Source organism: Pipistrellus kuhlii, unplaced genomic scaffold (genome assembly GCF_014108245.1).
Source record: "Pipistrellus kuhlii isolate mPipKuh1 unplaced genomic scaffold, mPipKuh1.p scaffold_m20_p_1, whole genome shotgun sequence".
In the NCBI taxonomy this organism is placed as follows: domain Eukaryota; kingdom Metazoa; phylum Chordata; class Mammalia; order Chiroptera; family Vespertilionidae; genus Pipistrellus; species Pipistrellus kuhlii.
The window spans coordinates 174,734,551-174,759,990 of record NW_023425404.1 but is presented as its reverse complement, the minus strand read 5'-3'; the positions used below and the strand labels follow the sequence as shown (position 1 = coordinate 174,759,990).

At 39.0% G+C, this 25,440-nt stretch overlaps 1 protein-coding gene across 2 annotated transcripts in view; it reads left to right on the top strand.

The window, feature by feature from the left end:
- The first annotated feature begins 2,880 nt into the window (after positions 1–2,880).
- Positions 2,881–25,440, top strand: part of GRXCR1 (glutaredoxin and cysteine rich domain containing 1) — a 73,644-nt gene continuing 51,084 nt past the window's right edge. For both annotated transcript variants that reach the window (XM_045572998.1, XM_036424201.2), the window contains exon 1: positions 2,881–3,302. In XM_045572998.1, the coding sequence (XP_045428954.1) occupies positions 2,919–3,302 (384 nt within the window). In that variant the 5' untranslated portion in view covers positions 2,881–2,918. The remainder of the gene's footprint in view (positions 3,303–25,440) is intronic.

Here is a 25,440-nt window from a genome sequence, read left to right as displayed (position 1 = left end):
TCTAGGGATTTACACTCCCAGATTGCCACATGATGCACTGACATTCTATTGTGCTGCTGATTTGAAGATCTGCATTTATGTTCTAATCTAGGCTGATGTTTCTAAGACTGTGGCTTACCATCTCTGTTCTCTTATTTCTGTCCTGATTCTGGAAAAATCTCAAGGATAAACACTGGTCTTTTTTATATTTAGTGGCTATCTTGAGTATCTTTGGGTCTGAGTTTAGTAATTTTGATGGTTTATTCATCAATCTTTATTCTCGAGTGCCATGTTCATTCAGACCTTTTCCCCACCCCACAGCAGTTGAATTGGCTTTGGGTATGGTTCCAAGCAGAAATTCAAGAAGTAAACTCCCCATGTATAGGAGAAGAATAGACATAATGCCATTCATTGATTACCTCATTTTTTAGGAATTAAAATATATCAAATCCATATATCAATATCTTAGAGTAATAATAAAATTAGTTTTAAATTTTTTTTTTCTTTTTTTTTGCCACAAAGATATTTATAAGTATTCTACAGACAGAGACAATCTGAAGAAGGACATAAAAGTGATTTTTGTTTTGTATTATAGTTTGAAGATTCTTAGCCACATGATACAAAAGAAACTCATTATTCAAGAGGAAATAGAAAAATCCTTGTTTCCTGTTTGAGAATGAAGCTTAAGCTCATTAAGTGTGAAGTGGACTGGATGGGTGAGCCAACTGGATTTTGTAAGTTGAAGGCAGCTAAGTTAAGTTTTTAACACCATTTGGCTGGTAAACTTGATTCGTGATTCTTTCATTTCCTCTGGGACTTGGATTGTGTAGGTAGCGGATATTATTTGTTGTCCAGCATTCAATAATTTCTTAGGTAGTATAGATGGTCCTTTTTATGATACCAATAGCATTGACAGATATTTTTGCCTAAAACGTCAATAAACATTATTTCTTACCTTGCATATGTACTGGAAGCAGGACAAAAAAGAGATGGAAGTAATCATTACTTTCTCCCAATTTCACTTTGTTTTGACATTAACATCTAACTTAGCTAATTTTAATCCAGCAAACACTTATCTAGCATTGTTTATACACAAAACTTTTTATAAGATCCATTGGGGAATCAAAGATGAAACTTGAACTGTAAACTTTGTTTTGGGAAGCTGTTGCTCTGTGGACTCTATTTATCCCCCTCGTGTTAGTTTTAGAGAGTTTGGGTATAAGAATAAAACGGAAGTGCTAGGTATGTGTTGGTTCCACAGCTGAGCAGCCCCAGGAGTCTGAGACAGCTATGCTCCCTCAGGATCCACAGTGACAGGACGTAAGCCCGCACCGAGGCCCCCTGCCCCGGCACAGCACTTAGACACACTAACCTCTCAGTCCAGAGATGTGCACATGAACAAGGCTGCTGGAAACCGGAGCCCTTCCACAGGATCTTCCCTGGTGGCAGGCTGGTTTAATCAGGAAGCCCCAGAATCAGACCCGAAACAGAACAGGTTGCCTTTATCCCCTGTCAGTTACTTATGCTTTTCCAGTTCCATCCTTCTCCCTGTCCTCCAAATAGTATGTACCTTTAGCTCCTTTAAGGAACCGAATAAGAACTCATAGCTATCGTTTATTGAGCAGCGTGTTAACCGTTTCATATACGTCACTCTATCTAATCTTTGAGAACACTCTGTGGAATAGAAACTATTAGGCAGATGAGGAAACGACATGATGACCATCTCCTGTGAGATTATTTGAGATTTTCCAGCTTTGTGCTATTATTTCCCGAAGTTTCTAAAATAGGTATACATGTAGGTCACCACCAGTTAACACTACTATAAACATGGAAAAACATGAGGGGCAGCAGGAGGGCCAGCTGCTTGTTTTCTCTCTGGAGATGCAGACCGGCCGGGGCCCTGGCCGCAGTGTGAGTTTCAGTATGGCTCTCTACCGCCAGCGGTTCCTGCCAACGTGACAGAAAACACACTGAGCGCAGCAGGAGGAGGGAGGCCTCTGCTCTATGCATGGGCGATTTGGGTATAATATTTATCAATGCCGATCGCCTGGATTGCTTTGGCTGATCTGGCTGGCTTGGGGGATTTTTCCATTCTTCCTTCATTTGCTCCATACGTTTCCTTTCCAAAACCTCTGCTCCCCTCTGTCCAAGAGAACGTGTTTCCACTAGCAGAAGTGGGGCAAGATCTCTCTCTTCTGTTAAAAAGTTATTCTTTAGAAAAGCCCCTTGTGCGTCCCGATGTAGGTTGCGAATTCACTGTACACAAAGCTGGTGGATCTGATCAATGATTTAAGAGCCAGTAATGAGAGCTCCAGGCAGACACAGAGCACGTCCACTGCTCTTTTTAAAGGCTGCTGGTTGAGAGTGGAATGCAGAGGAAATGAGCGCTGTGAGAAGACTAGGACATCTCTGAAGCTATGTATTTGGTTCCCTATTTTCTCTCTGGCCTGGACTCTGGATAGTGAACTGCATTCATACTTCTGTCACTAAGATCCTTTCCAGCGCTCCCTATTGGCTTTGAAGTTCAAGTCTTTCATTCTCTCGCCCACCCTTATTTTCTGTCCCGTTGCATGCCGCTTTTTTGCACTTGTCCTGCTCAAGAGCCCACCATAGCTGTTGAATATTTAACGGCTGGGATCGTTTTGCAGGTTTTAGTTTAAAGGTAACCATAGCGGGCGCGCGCACACACACACACACACACACTCACACACACTCTCTCTTACACACACACACACACACACACACACACACTCACATTCATTATTCATAGCAGAGATGCGCTGTGAGTTCTTGGGAATCTTCTTTCCTCTCGATGTTCGTCTCCTATGCGTGCTGCTGCCCCAGGAATGCCTTCCCGATGAGGCCACGGGGCAGGGGGCCTCCTGCTGTGACTGACAGGACGATGTGACCCGCCGTGCGGGGTGGCCGTGACCGTGACCATGCTCAAGCGGGAGACGAAGCCGGAGGGCGACCGGCCGCGCAGAGTGCGGTTCCGGATCGCGTCCTCGCACAGCGGGCGGGTGCTGCGGGAGGTGTACGAGGACGGGCAGCCGGCCGGCTCCCTGGACTCCGAGTGCGCCAGCGTCTGCGGCATCGACGGCCTGAGCGAGCCCGACGGGCAGCAGAACGGCCACCTGGGCTCCGAGGGCGACGAGCAGGAGAGCGACCAGGACAGCCTGCTGGCGCTGGCCAGGGCGGCCAGCGAGAAGGGCTTTGGCACCAGGAGGGTCAACATCCTAAGCAAAAACGGGACCGTCCGGGGCGTCAAATACAAAGTGAGTGCTGGCCAGGCTCTGTTTGACAATCTGACCAAAGTGTTGCAGGTAAGTCTTTGTTGCTCTTCGCTGCTCCTCCGCTCCTCCTGACCTTGAACCCGACTCGCCACCTCCACTCCGCGCTGTGCTCCAGTTTTAAAGCGAGCCTGTCTTACCCACGGCTCCTGCATACTTCATGAGCCACTTTCCCATCTGAGGCATCGTCCCCAGCGCCACTGATAAGAAAGCAGGTTATGCTGCTTAGCCAACTAGGTGGACTTTTCAAAGCCGAATTTCTACCAGGGAAGGGGTCTTTTCTTCCAGTGTGCCATGACTACAACAACATGTGTATTTCTTAACCAAGAAAAACAAACAAACCAACCAAACAAACACAAAACACTATAGTGTTCAAAGCATCTGAGCAAAACTTAGAAGTTAATGTCTGGCTTATCCTCCTGAAGACACCGGGTTGGTGTTTATCATTACTTGAGCATGTGTTTAAAGCAGAGAGAGATTGAGTGCTGCAGTCGGTGGGGGTGGACTCAGTTGGCTGTTGTAAAGAGAGAGAGGCTAGCTCTACCTCTCTCACTCATTCCTGAGGTGGCTGCAGGCTCATCTGAATTGCATTTCTCCATTAATTTGCTCTTTGGAACTCTGAGAGTAGTACTTACAAAATTTATTCTTCTATAAACGTACAGACGGAGACCCAGATTTTATAGTAAAAAATATCGCTCTTAAAATGTGATAGATTCTGCTCAGTAATGTAGGAATGTATTATTCAGGGCTTGGGCCCTTGGCGATGAATTAATGTTAAGATAGCTTTTGGAATTGTCTGGAAACATTAGTAAGATGATTTTTTTTGGTTAAAAATAGGGATCAGATTCAGGAATGAAATTCATTGCCACTATCATTAAGGTAGCAAACCAGTATTTTTTCATTGTAATACCATTTTATGTTATTCTCAGTATTTAAATAAAATTATATCTTGTGAATTATTCAATGCCTTGACATTATGTAAAGCTGCTGGAGAAAGGGTTTTTTAAAAGGTACTTGACTATTTTTTTTTATTTTAAAGGAAGTATTTGGAAAGATCATGCTATGAGAACTTCATAAAAGAAAATAAAGTGTAAAGACAGACAGCTAAATTTTAGACAGTAATTAAATTTCAGGTTATTTTCATATATAAAACCTGTGAAGGATTTCATAGTTTAACAGTGGAAGTTGGGAACCAAAAAATCAGAAATGGATGACTACATTTTACTAGGTTGGAAAAAATCTTGTATAGATTTCTAGATATGAGACTATTAAGTTGAAATCATCTTAGTGGCCTTTATGTTTCCCTAAATGCAGATATTATTTTTGCCAAGGTGTAGACCAAGACTATACAACAATTAAATTAAAAAAATTATTGCATTTATTGTAGTTCATTTAGTGTGTCATGATTCTAAAGGCTTTATGTTTTGGAACATTATTTATAAAACTGCTGTACACATTTTAGTACTTTGACTTGAATTTGTTCAAATCTCTCCCTCTCAAAAAAAACACACAAAACTCTCTTTTTTGAATAAGTACCCTAAATCTTTAAAACCTACAAGAATTTTTTTTTCCTCCTATGGCTTTATTCTGATGGTGCTATAAATTTGCAAATAGAAAATGGGGGAAAAATTCCAAGTCAAAATTTTAGTACTAGATTAGCTTATAATATTTACTTGCATATTTTTTCTATGCATAATCCCATTGCTCATTTTGGGAAAGAAATAAAACTGTCATTTTATAATACTTTAACCCCATTCCAATATACTTTAAGAGGAAAATAGTGGTTACTAGCAGAGGTCTCTCAAAGTCTTTGATATTGAATCAGTCCCTCTTTCCTACCCCAAACCTAGTCCTTCTTCCTTTATAATGTGGGTAATCAGCATATTGCAGATATTCACTAATTTTGGCCATCAGCATCAGTTCATCATCACCACCATCATCATCATCTTTCTGATCTGAATGTTTTCTGATCTCTCCAGGACAACACAAAAGTTAAAGGCACTCCTACCTTGAATCAAGGCTGCCAGTTGCACGATTTCAAGGGCTCCATTCACCTAATTGCCTGGGTGAACAGCACTCCCTGCAGTTGTGCAATAGAACCTACACAGCATTAGGTAGAGAGCTGACTTGGATAATTGCTGCTGCTAAGGGATGTGTCGTAAGTGGTGATAAGTGTCTTAGGCATATGTCTTAGAATGATTGAGTTTCCACGTGCATTCCCCAATGCGATAGCAGAGGAGTTCTAGGGGCTAAAAGCAGAAGTTAATTTCAATTCTTTACGTACTAGGTTATGGGGTCACATGTGACTCTTCCTTGGATCTCTTTATGTTTTCCATATCCCATGGAAAGGAAGCAGCAAACTTAGCTACATGCAACTATAACAGCAATTTCTCTTAGCAAAGGAAAAGCGAGGACTTGTGTCTTGGATATTTGATTAAGGTTCCAGTGCACAGACAGTCTTACTGAAGCAAGGAAGTGTGATTGGAGAAATAGTCAGGTCTTTCTTCCTGTTTTCAGTCATAAAATCTTGAAGCACTCAACTTGAAACTTGAGAGGAAACTCTAAATATAACTAAAATCTTTCAAAGACTCCATCAGTTACTTTACTTCCTCTCTATTAGTTTACCATTCTGTTATTCCTATCTCATTAAATACTTGGCATGGGCTGTGTAAAAATTTTAACTGTGCAGAGAATAGTCTTTGAAATCATTTGCTTAACACAATTTTACTTCTTAGCAGCACTTATTTAAAAAGTCGTCTATGAAAGAGCTACTAGAACAAATTTTCACTTGATTTATCAATTACTATTCCTTGTAGAATTCTGAGCAATTGAGGATGTACAATATTAAAAAAGGTTGCTATGGGTAGTGATGAGTCAGAAGGCGTAGAGAGAAAGGATACCTAGATTCTCAGAGAAGTCTTGTAGCAGGTGGATTGTTGGATCCTTGGTGAATTGCTCAAGGACCTCCAGCCAGTCTAGATTGTAGCTCTTCAGATTCAGATGTCTGACTTTTCTAGCTCCCATAGAGATGCCAAAAATTTAATAGTCAGGAGAGACTGGTTTGAAAATCTGAAAACCTAGAATCTAGTAGAGGCCTGGAAATATGCATTTATTGGAAGCTCTCCAGGTTGTTCTTACATACATTAATGCTTGAGAATCACTGACCTAGAGTGTAAAAGGGAAACTCATCCAGTTTCCTAAAGTTAAACATATTCCATAATTTTTTTATGTCTTCAATATTTAATGAGGAGAACAAAGAAGATATAGATTGATCTATGATTTGTTAGATCATAAGGAGGGTTTTTCCTGAGCCAAGGAGAATAAAGATATCCTGACAGCCACATATTATAATTTGGTGGCTCCTTCTAAGAACTCAGTTACATATATATTATACATGAGAGTTCTTTTAAAAATATATATATTTTATTGATTTTTTTATAGAGAAAAAAGGAGAGGGATAGAGAGTTAAAAACAGCAATGAGAGGGAAATATCAATCAGCTGCCTTCTGCACACATCCTACTGAGAATGTGTACACAACCAATGTATAATACATGCCCTTGACTGGAATCAAACCTGGGACCCTTCAGTCTGCAGGCTGACTCTTTATCCACTGAGCCAAACTGATTAGGGCTCCTGTGAGTATTCTAACATATCAATTAGTTAGCTCAGGAGCAGACCCAGATATCTTACCAGTACACTCTGATATAGGTGTAATGTTTTGGTTATTTTTAAGACATTTAGCTGTAAGAACATTTCTACCTAGATAAATGATTTTATCCCTCATTAATGGAATATTTTAGAAATAAATTATTTTTAATTTTTAAAAGAAGTCACTGTGTTACCCTATGCAACACAAATTACAGAGCCACTGTGTAGCTCATAGCTCTCATCACCCAGTTTGCATGATTGGATTTGAGCTATACCTTGTTCTTAGAAGCAACATACTTCCAAAGTCTCTTAGGGTGGGTCAGTGATTCAGGTAATTAAGGTAATTAATTTTTCTAATTTATTCTTTCAGGATTAAATTTCAGATAGTAATTAAATTTCAGACAGTAAGCTTATCTTGACCTTGTCCTCAAGCTTGTATATTCTGTTAGAATCTTCTATTGTAATTTTCATAATATCATTTCTCTATTTTTCTACAAATTTAAAGTTGTTGTATAGAGAAAAATAGATTCAAAGAAGGAAAATAATTACACCACATATTATAATTTGGTGGCTCCTTCTAAGAACTCAACTATATATATATAGTAGTTAGTGTGCTTATATTTATGAGTATTCTAATATTTTAAGACAAAATAAAAGTACTATTGAATTTGCAAAATGAGTTGCATTTTGCAGGTTTCCACATACATAATTTTGCTTCAGTGTACCCAAAATTTTGTGAAATGAGCAAGAAAATTATTATTATAATACAGTTTTTAGATTATTGAGTATCAGAGAAATCAAGCATCCGGCCCAGAGCTAGTAACATAAGAACTATGCTTTTCTCTGTTTTAGCTATGTACATCTTACAAAATATAATGCCATATGCAAAAACTCTCAACTTTACCTTTTGAAGTATTATAATTACTAATATGAAGATTTATAAGGCTAACTAAGTCATGTTGTGGTTTAATCTGATCTTTTGAAAGGTCAACATTTGGTTAGAAGATTTTAAAATCTATTATTTAGTGAATATTTCATCTTCAGCTAGGGAAGGTATTTCTGTAGAGTTAAATCACCTCCATTCATTTTAAAATTGTATTTTTTAAATGTATCCAAACTTATCATGTCTATCACATCATTTGATTAAATTACCATGAAGTTACAAGGGTTACCTTTGGAACAGGATGCCTTAATAATTTCAATAAAGACTGTGCTCAGTGTTGTTCACTGACTTTAAGATGGATATTAACAGACATTTCCAGTCATAGTTATTATCTGTCTCTGGCTCACTGAACCCAGCTTTGTTAATAGAATATTACTCCAGTGAAAACAAGGTGATGTTCTTCATGGCTCCTTGGTCTCAGTATTTTATCTGGACCACTTTGGAAAAGCAACAACAACAAAATTAACATTGATTAAGTGTTTACCGAAGCCAGGCACCATTCTTATTATTTATGAGCACTGACATCTTTATTTTTCAGAATGTTATAACATAATATTATCATTAATCCATTAATAATAAGTTTTCTTCTCTGTGTGTGAAACATTAAATTATAGGATTAAAATATTATTTTTTAAAATTAGAATACAATAAATAAGCACCCACTATCAAAATAAGCACCCACTAATGGGAATATTGCCTTATTAGTTATCAGGGAGTAGACAAGAAACTCTAGAACTTTTAGTATAATTCCAAACAATGCAAGAAACTATTGTACATTAAGCAATTAGGTGACTTATAATTCAAGAAACAGGAAAAAAGAAGCCCTCAAAATGAGTTGGTACTACTGATATATTTTTATGTGCAATTAAAGACTTGCAAGTCAATATTCTTTAAAATCCCGTGACCAGTTGGTCCGAAGGTTGTGGGTTATTGTTAAGCTGATTAAAATCCCGTGACCATCTTCCACATACTCTTAGTCCCAACATTTGACACTGATACTGATTAGCACCTCAATAAATTCTTTGAATTATGAATTAAGTGAAATTCTCTGAGACAGTGGTTATTTTGTTCTTTTCCATTTCTTTTGGGTTTGGAAACTTCCCATCTTGGATAAAAATAGAGTTTGTATCATGAAGCATTAGTAGCTTGTTCCATTCAATCCTTTCTGCTTCAATATTATTTCAGTCATTCATTTAATAGCCATTTATTGCCGATCTATTATGGAGCAAGCACTATGCTACATAATTTGAGGGATGAGAATCAATTCTTGCCTTCATGGAGTATTCAGTAGTGTATTGTGAGTGAGTGTGTAAAGCGATTCAGGGAAGAATTCAGGTATGAAACTCACTTTTGTTTCTTATTGCCATAGGACTCTCCTCTGTTTTCTCTGTGTTGGCTTAACATAACCTCTGCATTTTTCCAATGCTTATATTTTTCTCCTTCTTAGCCTTTCTCTGATTACACTATAGCTTTATTGTATTCCTTTCTTCAGCTTCTCTTGCTTTCTAATCTAGTTCTATCTCCAGGCCCAATAACTGTAATTAATGACTCTTATCTTGATCCTAAAAGTCTCCAGAAGTTTGTAATGATGACTGTCCAGGAGCACTGACTTATCCATGGTCTATGAATCTTACTAAAACTCTCTTTAGTTCATTGAATATCTTGTTGGAATATCTCTTATTCTCCTCTGTTCATGAGAACACTTGTGTCATCGTGACATTTTAATTTGTGGGAGCTTGGTTTTAATTGTTTGACGTTTAATCCCATGAATCTATCTGAATTCTGTCTTTAGAATAACATGCTGAGCAAAACCACAGGTTCCACAAATGACTTGGAACTGCTTAATGAACTCATGCTGGCAACCCGTGGGTACCACATGATTAGGGAATTATCTTTAAAAGCCATATAACTGCAGAACTAAACAGACATCCTTTGGGTAGCCTGGTCATGCTTGCAGAGTTTCTGGTATTTTCTCTAAAATTCAGTATTGTGAATGTTATATAAGAACAATATAAACATTTAATAGTTGATTAATTGACACACTATGTATCTATCAGTCTCTCAACCATTATTGCCTGGGAATAATTTAAAAATTATAAACAGAATAAAATATCAAAGAAAATTTTGGTTATGAAATTATATTTATGATCTCTTTGCTCAATTTCATTTTTCTAACAATTTATTATCTCACCTAATTGCTGGCAAATTATTTGTGTCTTAGAATCTAGGAGGGAAGAAATAGATGTACATTTGTTCATATAACTCTCTCATGCAGTTAATATATTAAATTATGGGAGTAGTCCTTATTTTATTGATTCCTAAACAATAAAATTAGGTCATGAAAGAACTTGCTCCTTTTCTGAATCTTTTATGTAACTAGTGGTATGGAATTAAAGATCTCTCTTTTTCACTATTATTATTTCTTGCTTGTAGCTAGAGAGCAGGCTGACAGCTGGGTGGGGGTGAGGAGGGCAGACATTGGGAATGGAGGTATTGAGCAAAAAAGAAAAAAGAGTGAGCAAAAAAGAAAAAAAGAGAAAGAACTCAGGAAACAGACAAAATCATGGTGATTGCTGGAGGGAGATGGGGCAGGTGGAGATGGAGAAGGGTAGGGGAGGATAAATGGTGATGGATGGTGAGCACACAATACAGTGTACAGATGAAGTGTTATGGAATTGTACACCTGAAACCTGGTGGATCCATTGTCGTTGCTGCCTCTTCAGCCCTCTGATTGCTGCAGGCAGCCCCAGGTGGCCTGTTACATAAGTCCTTTCCCATGATGCCCAACTTCTACTTCTTCTGACTCTTGGAATTACCCAACCTCATTGCTTTATGCCCAGCTCTTTAAAGCAGAGCTATATTGATTACTCCCAGGGGCAAAAGAAGACCCATGTTTCTAGGAACCAAAGCCCACTTTCTATGTGAGAGAAAGAAGAGACCAGTGTCATAATCCTCTAGTAGTCTCTTAAATGATTCTGGTGCTTATTGTCTTTCCACTAATGGGTCAAGGTACTGTTCTCTGGGGGCACATGGCCTGGTTTCAGGAGCAGAGTCTGCCACATCCTAGTTGGGCATTCTGGGAAAATTTACTTCTATAATGCCAGTTTTCTTCATCAGTAAAGTGGGAATAATGATAGTGACTATTTCCTATGAAATATTAATAAATGAGCCATCACGAATGAAGCATTTTGCACAGTGCCTGAAATATTGTAAGGGCTCAGTGAATACTGTTACTATTTTTATTACCCATCCTTCAAACAAATTTTGGATTAATTCTTGCTAACTCTGCTAGGCAATGAGTATGAAAATATGAATAAGGCATCATTCCTGTCCTCAGAGAAACTAAATTCTTTCTTAGGAGAGAAACAAACACATAGTTAATGTAAAATATAAGTATTCAGTATTCAGGAGCTTCCTGGGGCACAGAGGCAGGACTCATGACCCAGTTTGGTAAATCTTATTGAGATTCTACCCCCCCCCCCCCAAATCTTACATCTTTTAAAACCAGGGCTGCGTGAAGTAATTCCTGGCCCACTCCTGAAAAGGCATCCTGGTGCTTCACACTTTTATTGGTGGAGCTCACTCCCCTTTGGGAAATCCTAGCTGCTGCCTCTAAACTTGGCCTACCCCCTGCGTTCCCAAGGCTAATTCCTCTGTCCAAGATCCTGTCTTGGTGGCAGCTCCTATCTGGTTTGCTTTGTCTTGGATTCTGAGTTATAACCTCCCGTGGCTGTTTGGCCATGTTGGTTAGCCTGGGTCTGCTACACTTGGCTCTATACCTGTGAGCTCTGCCAGCTGGGCATCCATGCGCCCTGTATGTGAGTGTTCCTCTGCAATGCCTGTCATCCTGAAAGCCTAGCCAGCTCTTTCTGCATAGACCTGGACTCTTTCTCTTCTTTAGCAATAGTCTGAGTTGATTTATGATGTCTTTCAACACTAATCTGGGTAATTGTTTGTACCTTAAATGGGATGTGCTCTGCTACAAGCCACATTGTGTAAGAAGCTCAGAAGAGGTCTCTGAGGTGGTTTGCTGACTTCAGAATGTTCCTGCTCTACTCTCTCCTCTTTAGCTTATTTGTGATGTTTCCTCACAGATTCCAGATGGCTTCTATAGCGTGAAGCCAGGCCAGAATCAAAAACAGAAAGGGAGAAGTGACAAAAGAGAATATCCTTTGTAGGTGTGCCTTTTCTAGTAGAAAAGAAAATTCCAGGAACTTCCTAGACGCTTTCGTGTATAGTTCATTGGCAGAATAGAGAGTTATGGCCACCCCCTGTTATAGCATAAGGCTGAGCATGTGAAGTTGTTTATGGCCGTGCCTCTATGGCAGAAAAGAGCATAGGGCATGGGGCATGGGATTGGGAACTTACTTATCCATGAGCTCTGTAAATAAGTAAGCAATGGTGCCTGCCCATCATCATCCAAGAACTTTGATGAGACAATTTTAATTTTATGCAATTTAACTCACATTGGGTTATGCGGCTTGAATTACAAAACCATTTTACTAGTGATCTTATTTCACAACCTGTCTACATTTATTTTGCTTGTTCTTATGTTTTGTTTTTCTCTCTTTCCAGATTGTTTTTTTTTTAATGATTTTTAGTATAGATTCCTTTTGATTTCTTCTGACTGTTATCTTTTTTCCTTAGGTCTAGAGCTTTTCATTTTTATTTTTATTTTTTTTTCTTGATGGCTTCAATTATTCTAAGACTTCAGAATCTCAAAGTGACCTTAGGGGTGCTAAACCATTTATTTTCAACTAACAGCAGTTAAAGTCTTAAATATATTAGTTATTTATTTTGTCTGTCATGGGGTGCTAATTGTGCAATTTTAAAGATGTGCATGCCACATTAGACCTAAGCTGAGCAATCCAAAAACAGTAAGGAACTTCCCCAAAATGGTACATATTGCTTTATTTTTCCCCCCTCCCTATTTTTTTTTTTTTTTGCCTCCTTTAAATCAAAACCAAAATACAAAACAAAAACACAATGACTGCAGAGTCACAGCAATCATTCCCACAGTTCCTTCACTCCCTCCTCATGTCCTAAGCCAGGCACCTGGGGGCTCAGAAGTCAGTGGGCTGGAACTCATTTCGCATTGGAGAACAATGATAGAAAAGCCCTCTGCATGCAGAGCAGGGCAGACTCTCTTTCAGAAAGCCTTTCCACCATGCTGCTCCAGCTCTCCTGCTTCTGCTAGTCATAAACAAGCTTTCACAAAATTAAAAAACAAAACACAAAACCCTGAAGAGTATCATGCTAAGCGAAACAAGCCAACCAGCCATAGAAAGACAAGTATTGCATGATTTCACTCAGACGTGGAATCTAATGAATAAAATAAACTGATGAACAAAACAGATCCAGGGACACTGAAGCATGGAACAGAGTGGTGAATTTCAGAGGGAATGTGGGGTTGGGTGGGTGGATGGGGAGAAGTTAACCTGGGGAACTTGTATGCATATATGCACAGCCCATGGACACACACAATAGTGTGGTGAAGGCTTGGGAGAAGCAGGTATCATGTGGAGGGAGTCAGTGGGGGAAAAACAAAGGAAATATCTGTAATACTTTCAATAATAAAGATAAAAATTAAAAATATATATTTAAAATAATACTGTTAGTAATAAGAACAACTCTTTATTGAGTGCCTACATGTGACAAATTATTTTAGGTCTCTTTCTTATAATAGTTTCTTTAATTTTCAGGGAAATTTGCAAAGTTGATATTAACTTGTTTTACTTGCTAAAAGCTGACAACACCCCAATATGATTTAAAGGACCATGAGAAAAATCCCCAAATAGTTTGGCCTTAAGTGTTGATCTGCTATTTGAAATTGTTTCTGCTGTTTTTCCTACTTCCCTACTCTTGAGATATACTTTGTCCGAAGTTGAGTTTCCTAGAAACAGAACCTGAAATTGGCTTCCTGTGGATAGTGATTTATTAAGAGAGTATTCTTTAAAGGAAGGGGGAGAAGGAAGCAGATTAGAATAGGGGAAGAAAGCTAAGCCAGGCAGTGATCTTGGCTAGAAACCAGTTTCAGCCTGGACATTACAATAGTAATTGTTCCATAGATTTGGTCCTCCTTACAGCAAAGAGCTGGCATTTTGCATGCCTGTATCAGTCTGTCATTGGCCATTGGCTTTGCGTATATGAGCATACGTGTGTGTGTGTGTGTGTGTGTGTGTGTGCCTCATAAATTCTGCTGAGACATTTTGAAACATTTATCCAGAGAAGGGGGAATTTTATCTTTTAGCAGCCAGTATTTACAGTAGCTGAGGGATGGATCAACCAGCATTGTGAAAGAAATCTGGAAGCATCCACTATAGCCTGCCTTTTGCACCATTCAGAATTAGTTGCTTCTTCCATTCAGTTTATTCCATCTGTACACAGCCTTGCTACAGTAAATGAAAGAATTAGGGGCATAAATTATAGCCCCAACATTGTTGTTGGTCTTAAAGTAACAACTAATATTTATGTTTCCTCTTTTATTATCCATTTTATACACCCCTCCTCTTACCTAGCACTTCTGCTCATCAAGGCAACTTGCAAAGTTGGGTTAATTCCTGTGAAACCTGAGCCTCTGCTCACTATGTCCTTCCTAGGACATGGTTACTGTCCTTGCCTATTTACATTGAAAACCAAGAGAGGTACCCGAGGACCAGGCATATTTTTACCTGCCCTTAATATGTAGGCAGCAGTTCTTCCTCCTAGAGATAATCAAGCTCTATTACCCCTGCTGGTTATGTAACTCCTTTTTATGCCAGCTGGATTACTGTCATGATGAGTCCAAGGTTACCAGGTGTCAAGTGTAGCATTTAAGTTTAGTGGGCCTCTTCTGCATTGCTTGGTGGAAGTGCTCCCTTCTGGGACCAAGGACAAAGACTAATAATGCCTAAAGTTGCAGGGATGGAAAGCACAGTTGTCCAGGTGGGTGGCTGGGAGTGATGGTGAATGGGATCATTCCTACATCTACCCGCTGGTTCCCAGACCCATGAATTCTAGCTATTTGGCAATATAGCTCCATAATGACCACTGGTTAGTGTTGACTTTAAACTAGGGGTGTCGAACTCAATCAGAGAAGGGGCCAAAATCTAAAATCCAGCCTAAATCGCGGGCCGAATGGTTTACTGAACAGTCATAAACTGTCATTGTGATGGAAACGCAGCGGAGTGAAGTGATGACAGCGCGGTGCGGGCCACATTGCAAGGCCTGGTGGGACGGATTTGGCCCGCGGGCCTTGTGTTTGACACATGTGCTTTAAACAAACAGCCAGATATTTCTTAAAAAAATGGGTTTATTCAGGAACAACAAAGAACTGCAATTTGGGACCTGCAGTGTAATGACACACCACTCTGTGCAAGTACAGAGAACAAAGGAGACAATGTTCTTCTGAAGAGGAAAGGGTTATTATATATTCAGAAAGTTTGCGAGATGTTATGAAACCCTTGGCGGTTTGAAATTGGCCATGGTATGAGTATTCCCAGAAAATACTACAAAGTAGTATTTGTGCTTTTTTCTTCCCCTTGAAAGTAATTTACCAGCATACCACTGCTACTACAATAAAAAGAGGCCAAAAGAACATGAAAAAAGGAAAAGGTGAAGACTCCTTAATAATTTATCCTGTAGCCAGAGCTAGTCCCTGCACATGTTTCTTTTCCTAAAATGCACTCAGAACGTGCCATCTGATTAGTTATTTTCTCATTAAAAAATTGATCTACCTCCTGGGGTGTAGTCAATAAGTCTGTGTTGTTGTAGACATGAAGAAATTCTGATTATTTAATTTTCCAGCCTTTAGGCTTGTCTTTGGCGATCTTTTCCTCCAGCAACTAAAGAGCTAATCATATTGCTCTCCTGCTAAAAAGCAACCGATGGCTCTCTGTAGCATTTACATATAAAACCAGAACTTTTTAGTCTGGTAGATGAGCCTGAGTTCCTCTCAAAGACCGAGTGTGGAATAGCACGTGGGCGGTACAGGTAGTGTATTGGGGAGGTCATCTCAGGGCAGGAGGGAGATGGAGGAATGAAGAGGAAAGGGATAAACCAATGCAAAGGTGCACTGGTTACTGCCTTGGGCAACTGGGGTTCCTTCTATCCTGGATTCTGCCGGGGTCTTCTGAGGACGGTCTAGACTGCCTTTCAGAACCCATAGCACCTGAGTACCACAGGAAGAAGCATTTATGGACCCTTGGTGAGGGTGGTCCCAAGAGGTCTATACCCCCCACCCTACAATCTTCTGAGCGCCTTATACTGAAGAGCTGAGGACCTGGAGAAAATCAGAACAGGAAGCAAAACATTACACAAGCTCACGGTGAGCTTCTACCACTGAAAAGGACTTGAAGCTCAGAGAGCTTTTCTTGAAATGGGACTGTGAAGCAGAACAAGAGGCAGCTGATCCAAGGGCCTATGACGCTCTCCGATGCTTTCCATTTTCTCTTCCAGTCTCTCCCTGACAGCCTACACATACCAATGCAGTTATCCTAACCACACTCTGCCATTTTATATAACCCTTTTTGGGGGGTATATGTTCACCTGCTGATCTCTCTTCTCAAAATGCAGCCACTTGCTTCTCTTAGTTTACTAACCTCAGATGTGACCCTTTCCTGGAAGCTTCCATGTTTCCCCTGTCAGTGTTCAATGTGCAATTGCTCTTCCATCATCCTTATTGTAGCTCTACGAAAGCCCTCATTGCAGCATGCTGTAACTCAAACATCAGCATCTATGTATACTCTACACAGGGCTGTGAGGATCTGAATTCTAAATGCCCATGATCTGAGGGCCTAACAATCCATAAGTACATAGCTACATAATAAATGTTCTAGAAATACCATGGACTGAATGAATGAGTACATTTTGATTTTGCTCTGGATTTATTTTTCAAAAAAATTTAAAAATCCAATCTAAGACTATTCCAAAGCAATTGAAGCATGGATCTATTCTGAAAAAAGTCTACTAGGTGTCCAAGTATGCCACTCATTCATTATAGGTATAAGAAGTAAATAGCACTATATAACTTTATGTATAACTAACAAAGCAATAACAATGAAACTGTAAGGAAATCAAGCAATAAATCAATAACATTGAGTGTGTGACTTCTGCTTAGAAGAATTAGGTGAGTATGACACAAACATATAACAAGACGAGTAATGATAAAAGAGGGGGAAGTAACACTCTGAACTATGAAATAGTATGATGTGATAGGGGGAACAGGGAAATGAGCAGCAGGAAAAATATTTGCTATGGTATCAGAGGACGCTGAGACCCTGTGGGGACAGAGGACAGGGAGGTTTCTAAGTAGCAGATTGGATTTGAAGTAGGCAGCATGTGCAGTGATTAGCAGTAGTGACTCTGGGGAACTCTGAGGTTCGAACTCCTAGGTCAACATATCACCCAAGAGCTGTGTAATCTTGGGCAGATTTCGACTGCCTCATCTGTAAATGGCAGTTTATATTGTAATTCTGCTTAGTTCCTGTGGTTATTGTAAGGATTAACATAATTAATGTATTTAAAGACATTAAAACAATACCTGGTATATAACACACCTATTAAATATGACATACATTACTTACTCTAAAACATGGGGAGGTCAGTCTCTCAGCAGAGACATAGGATATGTTTAGAAGCTAGTAAAGGCACTAGTTTACTTGTAGCAAAGAGTTTATGTGGGAAATGGCAAGGGATAAAACTGGAAAGCTGCTTTGGATTCTTAGTGAGGACCTCAAAAATCAGCTAGAGCCAGTAAGGACAGCCAATAGATGATTTTCATTCATCATTGAAGTTTCTATTTCTCTCTCCCTTTCCCTTCCTCTCTGAAATCAATAAAAATATATTAAAATAATATTTATTTCCTTTAGAATCATAAAAGCTCAGTACTGGAAGGACCTAGAGATAATCTGGTATACTTCATTCTTCATTTTTTATATCAGCACATTGTGATTTGGTGTTTCCTCATGATTAGATTCAGGTTATATATTTTTGGCAGGGACATTATATAACTGACCTATCTTCTCTTTTTGGGGGCATTAGATCTGAAGTCATATTATGTCCATTAGCCCCCTATTAGTGATCTTAATTTGATCACTTTATTATGTATGGCCTAATTTCTTCACTGTATAGTCATTTCCCCCATAAAAATTAATAAATAATGTGATGGGAAATATTTTGAGGCTGTGTGATTATCTTGTTACTCATCAAACTTCTACATCCAAGATTTAAGCACCCATTGATGTTTGCATGGATCAATGTTTAGCATCACGTTTACAAAATGATTATTTTTTTCTATAGTTAGTAGGTAGCATTTTTCTGTAAGGATGATTCTTTGTATGTAGATTTATTTACCTATCTATTTACAATCGGTATGTAGACTCACAGATTAAAAAAAATATGTTTTTACTTATTTCAGAAAGAGGAAGGGAGAGGGAGGGAGAGATAGAAACATGAATGATGAGAGAGAATCATTCATCAGCTGCCTCCTGCATGCCTCAGTTGGGGACTAAACCCACCTTGACTGTTGCACTGTGATCTCCTGGGTCATGGGTCAACACTCAACCACTGAGCCATACTGGGTGGGCTAGACTCACAGATTCTTACTCACTGGGTTCTAATCCATCACTGTGCTTATTTATTTTAATTCTCAAAATGTTCCAGTCTTGGCCAGTGGGAGCCCCTTAAAACTGGCACTGGTGTCTTTTTGTCATTTTTTTAAGCACCTCCATTCTTTTGGCACAAGGTGTTCCAGGCTCATCTTAAACCTTTCCTGCCCATACCAGGAATGAACCACTTCTTCAAAGAGCCTTGCCACCCTTTGGTGCAGAATGACATTAGGAAACAAAAATCTGGGTGGTGAGTTTGGTCCCTCCTGCTGGCATGCTGTTCCCCATTGGTCCTCTTGGTGGACGAAGCTGCTGCTGATGGCGGAGGGGGCTCTGTTGTAATTCGGCATTTATTTCTCTAGTTTATTTGAAGCTTGTGCTATTCTTTCCCTCCTACTGATTCTGAAAGCATGAGACATGCGCAATTTTATTTCTGTTTCTTATTGATCCTGTTTTGGGTGGGGAGGGGGGAGGCATGGAGTGATTTGGCTTCAGGAAGCCAGTGGTGTCTGAGGGCTGACCAGACCTCTGAGATCTGGTCTTTTGGTGTCTTCCTTATCTATGGCACTCTCAGTCCTCAGGATAATCAACATTTAAATGAAGATTTCCGATGAACTCATGTATGTGTTGATAAAAACGTTGAGAATAGAAATGCATGCTCTATTTCCCCACAACCGTTCATTTAACAGTGTGTGGTTGCTTTTGTGTCAAAGCTGGAGAGGAACAAAGCCAAGAATTACTCCCTTCAAAAGGATACTAATAGGAGGGCGGCTTCTGAAATTTGTTTGTACACATTGCTTTCAGAGGCTGCTGTTGTTTACCCAATACACTTGGTATTTTTTTTTTTTTTCTTTCTTTAGATAGGCATCCATATAGCCCAAAGTGCAATCCTTGGCTTTATGAAAATCTAATGTGATTTTATTGCTGAAAGCAGAAATTTATGTAGGAGGAAAAAAGTGTCCCATTTCCTCCAGTATTGACAGCACAAATGAGAGTTTAGTGTTTCATTCCAATGAGACTATGGCTTTCATTAATCTCACACTCAGAGCTGATGAATGAAAATGGCTTTGTCGTGCTAGGCAGACTGCTCCCGCCGAGTAATTAATCCCCAATGAAGGGCTGGAACAACTGCTGCATGTTTGCAGCTCAGCTGAGCCTCACCAGTGAGGGCTTTACTGCACGGACTCATGACTTTACATTTCCTCTCTCTCCAACATGGGAGAGGGACAGATGGAGCCACTGACCCTGAAACAGGTGGCCAGGCAGGGTGAAGGAGGTGCAGAGGGCTCTTTAGGTAAGAGCTTCTGAGGGTGAATGTATTCAATGCAAAGGTGCTGCCCTGGGCAGAAAGGCTCCTTAGTGCATCTGTGTGGAACTGGAATGATTGGGATTGTGAAGCACAAACCTTGAATAGGAAAACAAGATAGGAATCAGACCCAGGGCTGGGAAGGAAGGACATCCATGAAACATTCACTGTAATATATACTCCAATAGCTTTTCAATATTAGGAGGTCCGAAAGGAACCTAACTCGTGAGTATACGTTTTAGGATTCCAGCACAGCCAGCACTTACGTATATCTGAGTATGGAGGGGTTTGAAATCAGTTTTATATGCCCATAATGTTTCTCCAAAACTCATCCTGGTGAGTGGCTCCCTTGCCACACCAGCCTCACCTTCATGAAGGCATAAAACTAGGCTCACAGTTAAAAAGTAAAAGTAAAAGAATTATTAAGTCAAAGACAGGGTATGGCAAGAGGAGTACACGAAACACAGTTTTATTTTTGTATTATTATTTATTAGAGACCTGGTGCACTGGTGGCATTCCTCAGCCTGGCCTGCAGCCTCTCACAATCTGGGACCCCTTGGGGGATGTCAGACTGCTGTTTCAGCCAGATTCCTGCAGGCCAGGCCGAGGGACCCCACCGGTAAAACAAATCTGTGCACCAGGCCTCTAGTACGCTTGTAAGATCTTTGGTTAAACTCTTCCAGCCCTTCCCCCTCCTCCCTTCCCTCAGAGATTCATCAGTCTGTTCTATGTTTTCATGGTAGTCAGTGCATGTCATAGCTACCAAACAGTTGGCTGGTCACTTAGGCTTTTATATACATAGGTTAGTCATTGTACTTTTCCCCCCCATATGAATAGCTGTGGGCCTACTTTTGTCCGATCTTGTATATACTGTGATCTTTGCTTTTTGTGTATAGAAACTTTCTTTCACTTCACAGTTATATAAATAGTATAATTGTAATTTGGCTTAAAAATGTGTTCTGGCAACTTACAAATTTCCAATTTTATCCATTCTCATCTTAGCCTTGCCCATGCTTCTGCATTCCTATCTGTCACCAGGCTAGGAGATGCACATGCACACTATTCCCACAAATGCCAATTACTTTAAAATTTCCAAAGATACTCCAACATTTTCCCCCTTAAGAAACATAAATAACAGATATTGTTTACTAACCAGACACCATTTTGTGGGCAGCAGAGAGGGTGACACACAGCTTCTTATATGGTAACTTCACTCCACTCTTTCTTTCAGAGGAACATTTCAGAATGTAAGTAAGTGAGCATGAAGTTATTTTGGGGATAATAATAATTTATTCTATATTAAAAGTTAGATAAATTACAGTCCAGCTGCTGTGGCTCAGTGGTTGAGCATCAAATTATGAGTCAGGAGGTCATGGTTTGATTCCTGGTCAGGGCAAATGCCTGGGTTGTGGGCTTGATCCCCAGTAGGGGGCATGTAGGAAGCAGCTGATCAATGATTCTCTCTCATTATTGATCTCTCTCTCTCTCTCTCTCTCTCTCTCTCTCTCTCTCTCTCTTTATCCCTCTCTCTGAAATAATATAAAAAAACCTTGTTAAAAAAGTAAATCACTTACAAACAACATTGCTATTACCAGTAATAAATTACCTGACACAAATTGCACAACTGATAATGATACTAAATTTGACAAGTAGTTCCCTAGATTAAGTAGAAAAAGCAATAGAGAATAAGGTGTTTGAACAAAGATAGAGGATCTGATTCCGGAGAGGGGCTCCAATTTTGGAAAGCCTTAGACAAATAGATCAGGTTCTATAATTCATTTTCAAATTCAAAAAGCACTCATTAGCAACTGATATGCTCTTCTTAACAGTTACTGTACTTTTAGAAAAAGATGTACAATAAGCTTATGTGTATGTGTAATGTACCATAATGATTAATGGATTTATTATTTTAGGTATATTATCACATTTCATATTTAAAATCATTCTATGGGAGAGATGAAGTTGATTTCATTCATAGGCAAGGAAACAGAGGCTTAGAGAACTTCCATAATCTGCCCAAACTCATTCATTTAAGATAGAATGAACTAGCACAGTCACTATGGAAAACATTATGGTGATTTCTTAAGAAATTAAAAATAGAACTACCATATCATCCAGCAAACCCATTTTTGGATATTTATCCAGGAAACTGAATCACTATCTAAAAGAGATATCTGTTCTTCCTAGTTCATAGAAGCATTATTCATAATAGCCAAAGCAGGAAACAACCTGTGTCCATTGACAGGTGAATGAATAAAGAAATTGTAGTTTATATAATGCATAATATCACTTTTATGTGGAATTTAAAAAAAAAATAGGCGAACTTCTAGAAAGAGAGAGTAGAAATGTGTCTGCCTGGGGCTGGGGCAGGGGAAATAGAGTGAGGGAGGTAAGTGGGTACAAACTTTCAGTTATAAGATGAGTGAGTTGATATAGTTAATTCTGTAGGGTATTATCAATTTTGCTAAGAGAGTAGAACTTAGATGTTCTCACCAAAAAGAAAAAGAAATCTCAATATGTGAGGTGACAGACTGGGTTAAGTAATTTAATAAGAGGAATCCTTTTACATATATACGTACATCAAATCATCACCTTATACACTTAAAATATCTTACAATTTATCTGTCAATTATACCTCAATATTTCTGGAAACAACAGCAGAAGCAACAACAAAAGAAGTAATGAAACAGGGCCTTCTGACTCTAAAACCAATTTTCCTTACTAGTGTTTCTTTCTCATCCTTTAGTTTTTCCTTTATTTAACAGAAATCTACAGAGTATGTGAAGGGTTTTGCAAACCCATCCATCAGCTCAAGATCTACATTCTTAGCACATTTTAGGTATACTATGTAAAATTAATAGTCACCATGCTATACATTAAAGCTTCAGAACTTATTTATCTTACTAAAGGCCTGGTGCATAAAATTCATGCACTGAAGGGGGGTCCCTCAGCCTGGCTTGTGCCCTTTCATAGTCTGGGAGTCTCATGATCGATTGCCCCACAGAGGGAGGCCCCGCCCACCTGCTGCAGCCTGCTGATCAGTGGCCTGGGCCTCCCTGTGCAGGGTGATCATGGGGCAATGGCAGGGCCTCCTACCAATCACATTGCACCCGCCTTGGCTGGCCTGGTACCAGTGCGTGTCATAGTGTGGTCATCCAGATGGTTGTTCTGCTGTTCAGCCATTTGGTTGATTTGCATATTATGCTTTTATTATTGTAGATAATTGCAAGTTTGTACCCTTTACCAACATCTTCCCATTTCCCTCATCCCCCAGCCCCTAGCAGCCACCAATCTACTCTCTATTTCTATGAATTTGACTTTTTTTAGATTCCACATATAATTGATACTCTACAGTATTTGTCTTTGTCTATTTTACTTAGCAAGATGTACTTCAGTTTCATACATGTTGTCACAAATAACAGTATTTCCTTTTTTTATTTGGTAATGTATCGTTGTGTCTATCTATCTATCTATCCATCTATATATATATATATATATATATAAAGAAAATGTGTGTTTTCTTTACTGACTTATTCATCAATGAACACTTAGATAATTTTCATAACTCAGTTATTATGAATAATGCTGCAATATTCATGGGAGTGTATATATCACTTTCAGATAACATAGCTATATATGTTATGGTGATAGTTTTATACGTTTTGCCAGTGGGAGCTTTCTCACATTTACCATTTGTAAAGGACCTATTATTTATTTGATAATCCTAGATGTTGACAAGGATCTTATTGATATTCATATAAGAGGTCACTGTGTGAAATAATAGATTTCTACTTGATCATTAACATCACATATATTAAATTTAAATTCTGTATTTATCCATTATAATTTCTTAATAAGCAATGAACCAAAATAGAATTATAAATCATCACCAATAGAGCAAACCAGGCTTAAGTAATTGACTAAATATTCAACTTATAAACTTTAATAAAGAGAATTAATGAATGATAAAAGTAATATTTAAAAGTTAGGAAATATTTTATATGGCAACATTAGTTAATGTTCCACTTCGTTACAAGTAATAAATTATCAGTTATTTTTATGTCTCTATATCACTGCAACAGCATTGTGTGCTTAGTGGACTAGTGGTTATCCGAGGCTAGAGAGTAAGAGAGATATACATTTTTATTAACAGTTAATTGTTTAAAATATTGGTAATTTTTAAAATCAAAGAAAAATTATTTTGTTAATGTCATTGAAAGGTAATATAGTCATATAATTGAAATAATACTGGTAAACTAAAAGATATTGAGATTTGAAAGACTAAGCCTTAGGAAATACTAGTAATTAACAGCAGTAAGTTACTCAAAGTATAGGCATGTCATTCATTTTATTTAATCCTTTTAAGAGCTCGGTGACATGGTTGGTACAGGTGGGTTTTACCTATTTTATGAGTGTGGGAATACATTTATTATAGGTTATTTTATTACAGAGTGGCAGAGATTAAATTCATAATTTAGGTTTTATATCTCCAAATTCAGAATTCTTAATGCCAAGAAATCAAGAGGAAGGAGATCAGCCAGGCATGCTGGAGATCATCAGCCACTAATTGTATCAAGCCTAGGTGATATATGAGCATAGGAATGGGTCCCACATATATGAAAACCGAGAAGCTGGTTTCCCTACAAAATAAAAATTATTTATGAAAGAATTCTATTTCTGGAAAGCAAAAATGTAATCAGTAAAGTTCATTGAATCTGCTGGAGTCCTGGGTATTGTAATGGTATCTTTGATTAGTCATGACAGAAACAAGACCAACTCAGACAAACAAAAAGAGAAATTTACTTATTGACTCACATAAATAAACCACAATCATGACAGGATTGAGATGAAAATGAAAGTGGAAATACTGTCAAGACCCTTTCTTTCATGTCTGCTTCTTTCCTGCTTTTCCATAGTTTGGGGAGGTGGGGACGCCATGTCTGACCTCTTCTACCCTTATATTCTCTGAGGCTGGGAGCCAGAGAGAAGATGCTTTCTCTCTCCCAGGGCAGGCTGTGGGGGTGACTGTGGCATGCAGCTTAGAGGGTGGTTGCTTTCTAATGGACTTTACATGTCAAGTCACTAGGCACTACCAGGGAAACAGTGGCTGATGCTAAAAGCCACTAGGCTTCCCTCAGGCCTGGCTCACACCGGCACAAGCATGTCTCCACATCTTGAGGGAGAGCCGCGGGGAATTTGGATGCTCTCCATTATGGTTTGGAGGTGGAGAGTCAGCTTTTATCGCACCTCCCACTTCACAAATGCGTATTTTAGAGCTCCACTTCACAGTCTCAGTCTCCAGTGCTTGTGGAATGATCCTCTGCTTGAAAAAAAGTACATTGTTTCATTTTAATTGTAACACAACTCTTTTCCTTTTCCATATGTTGTGTAAAATGGTGCGCTGAAGACAAGTGATGGTCCTTTAGGAGATTTGAGTGCATCATGTTGGTTGCTGGGCAACACTCAGCTGCACTGTTTGGCCTGGCAAGTAGGTTTCAGTTCAAATCAGAGACAAGCTTTACAAATGATCCCACTCATAATTCTATACACTTACCGGGATGGCTGGGCAACAACAACCTGCAGTCTCACGCTGGGTATTTTGACATAACAACATTAGTCATTGTTGTTATGTCAAAAGTTTGTAGAGGAGGTAGAAAATATATCCAGTGTACATGTTTCCCTAAGTG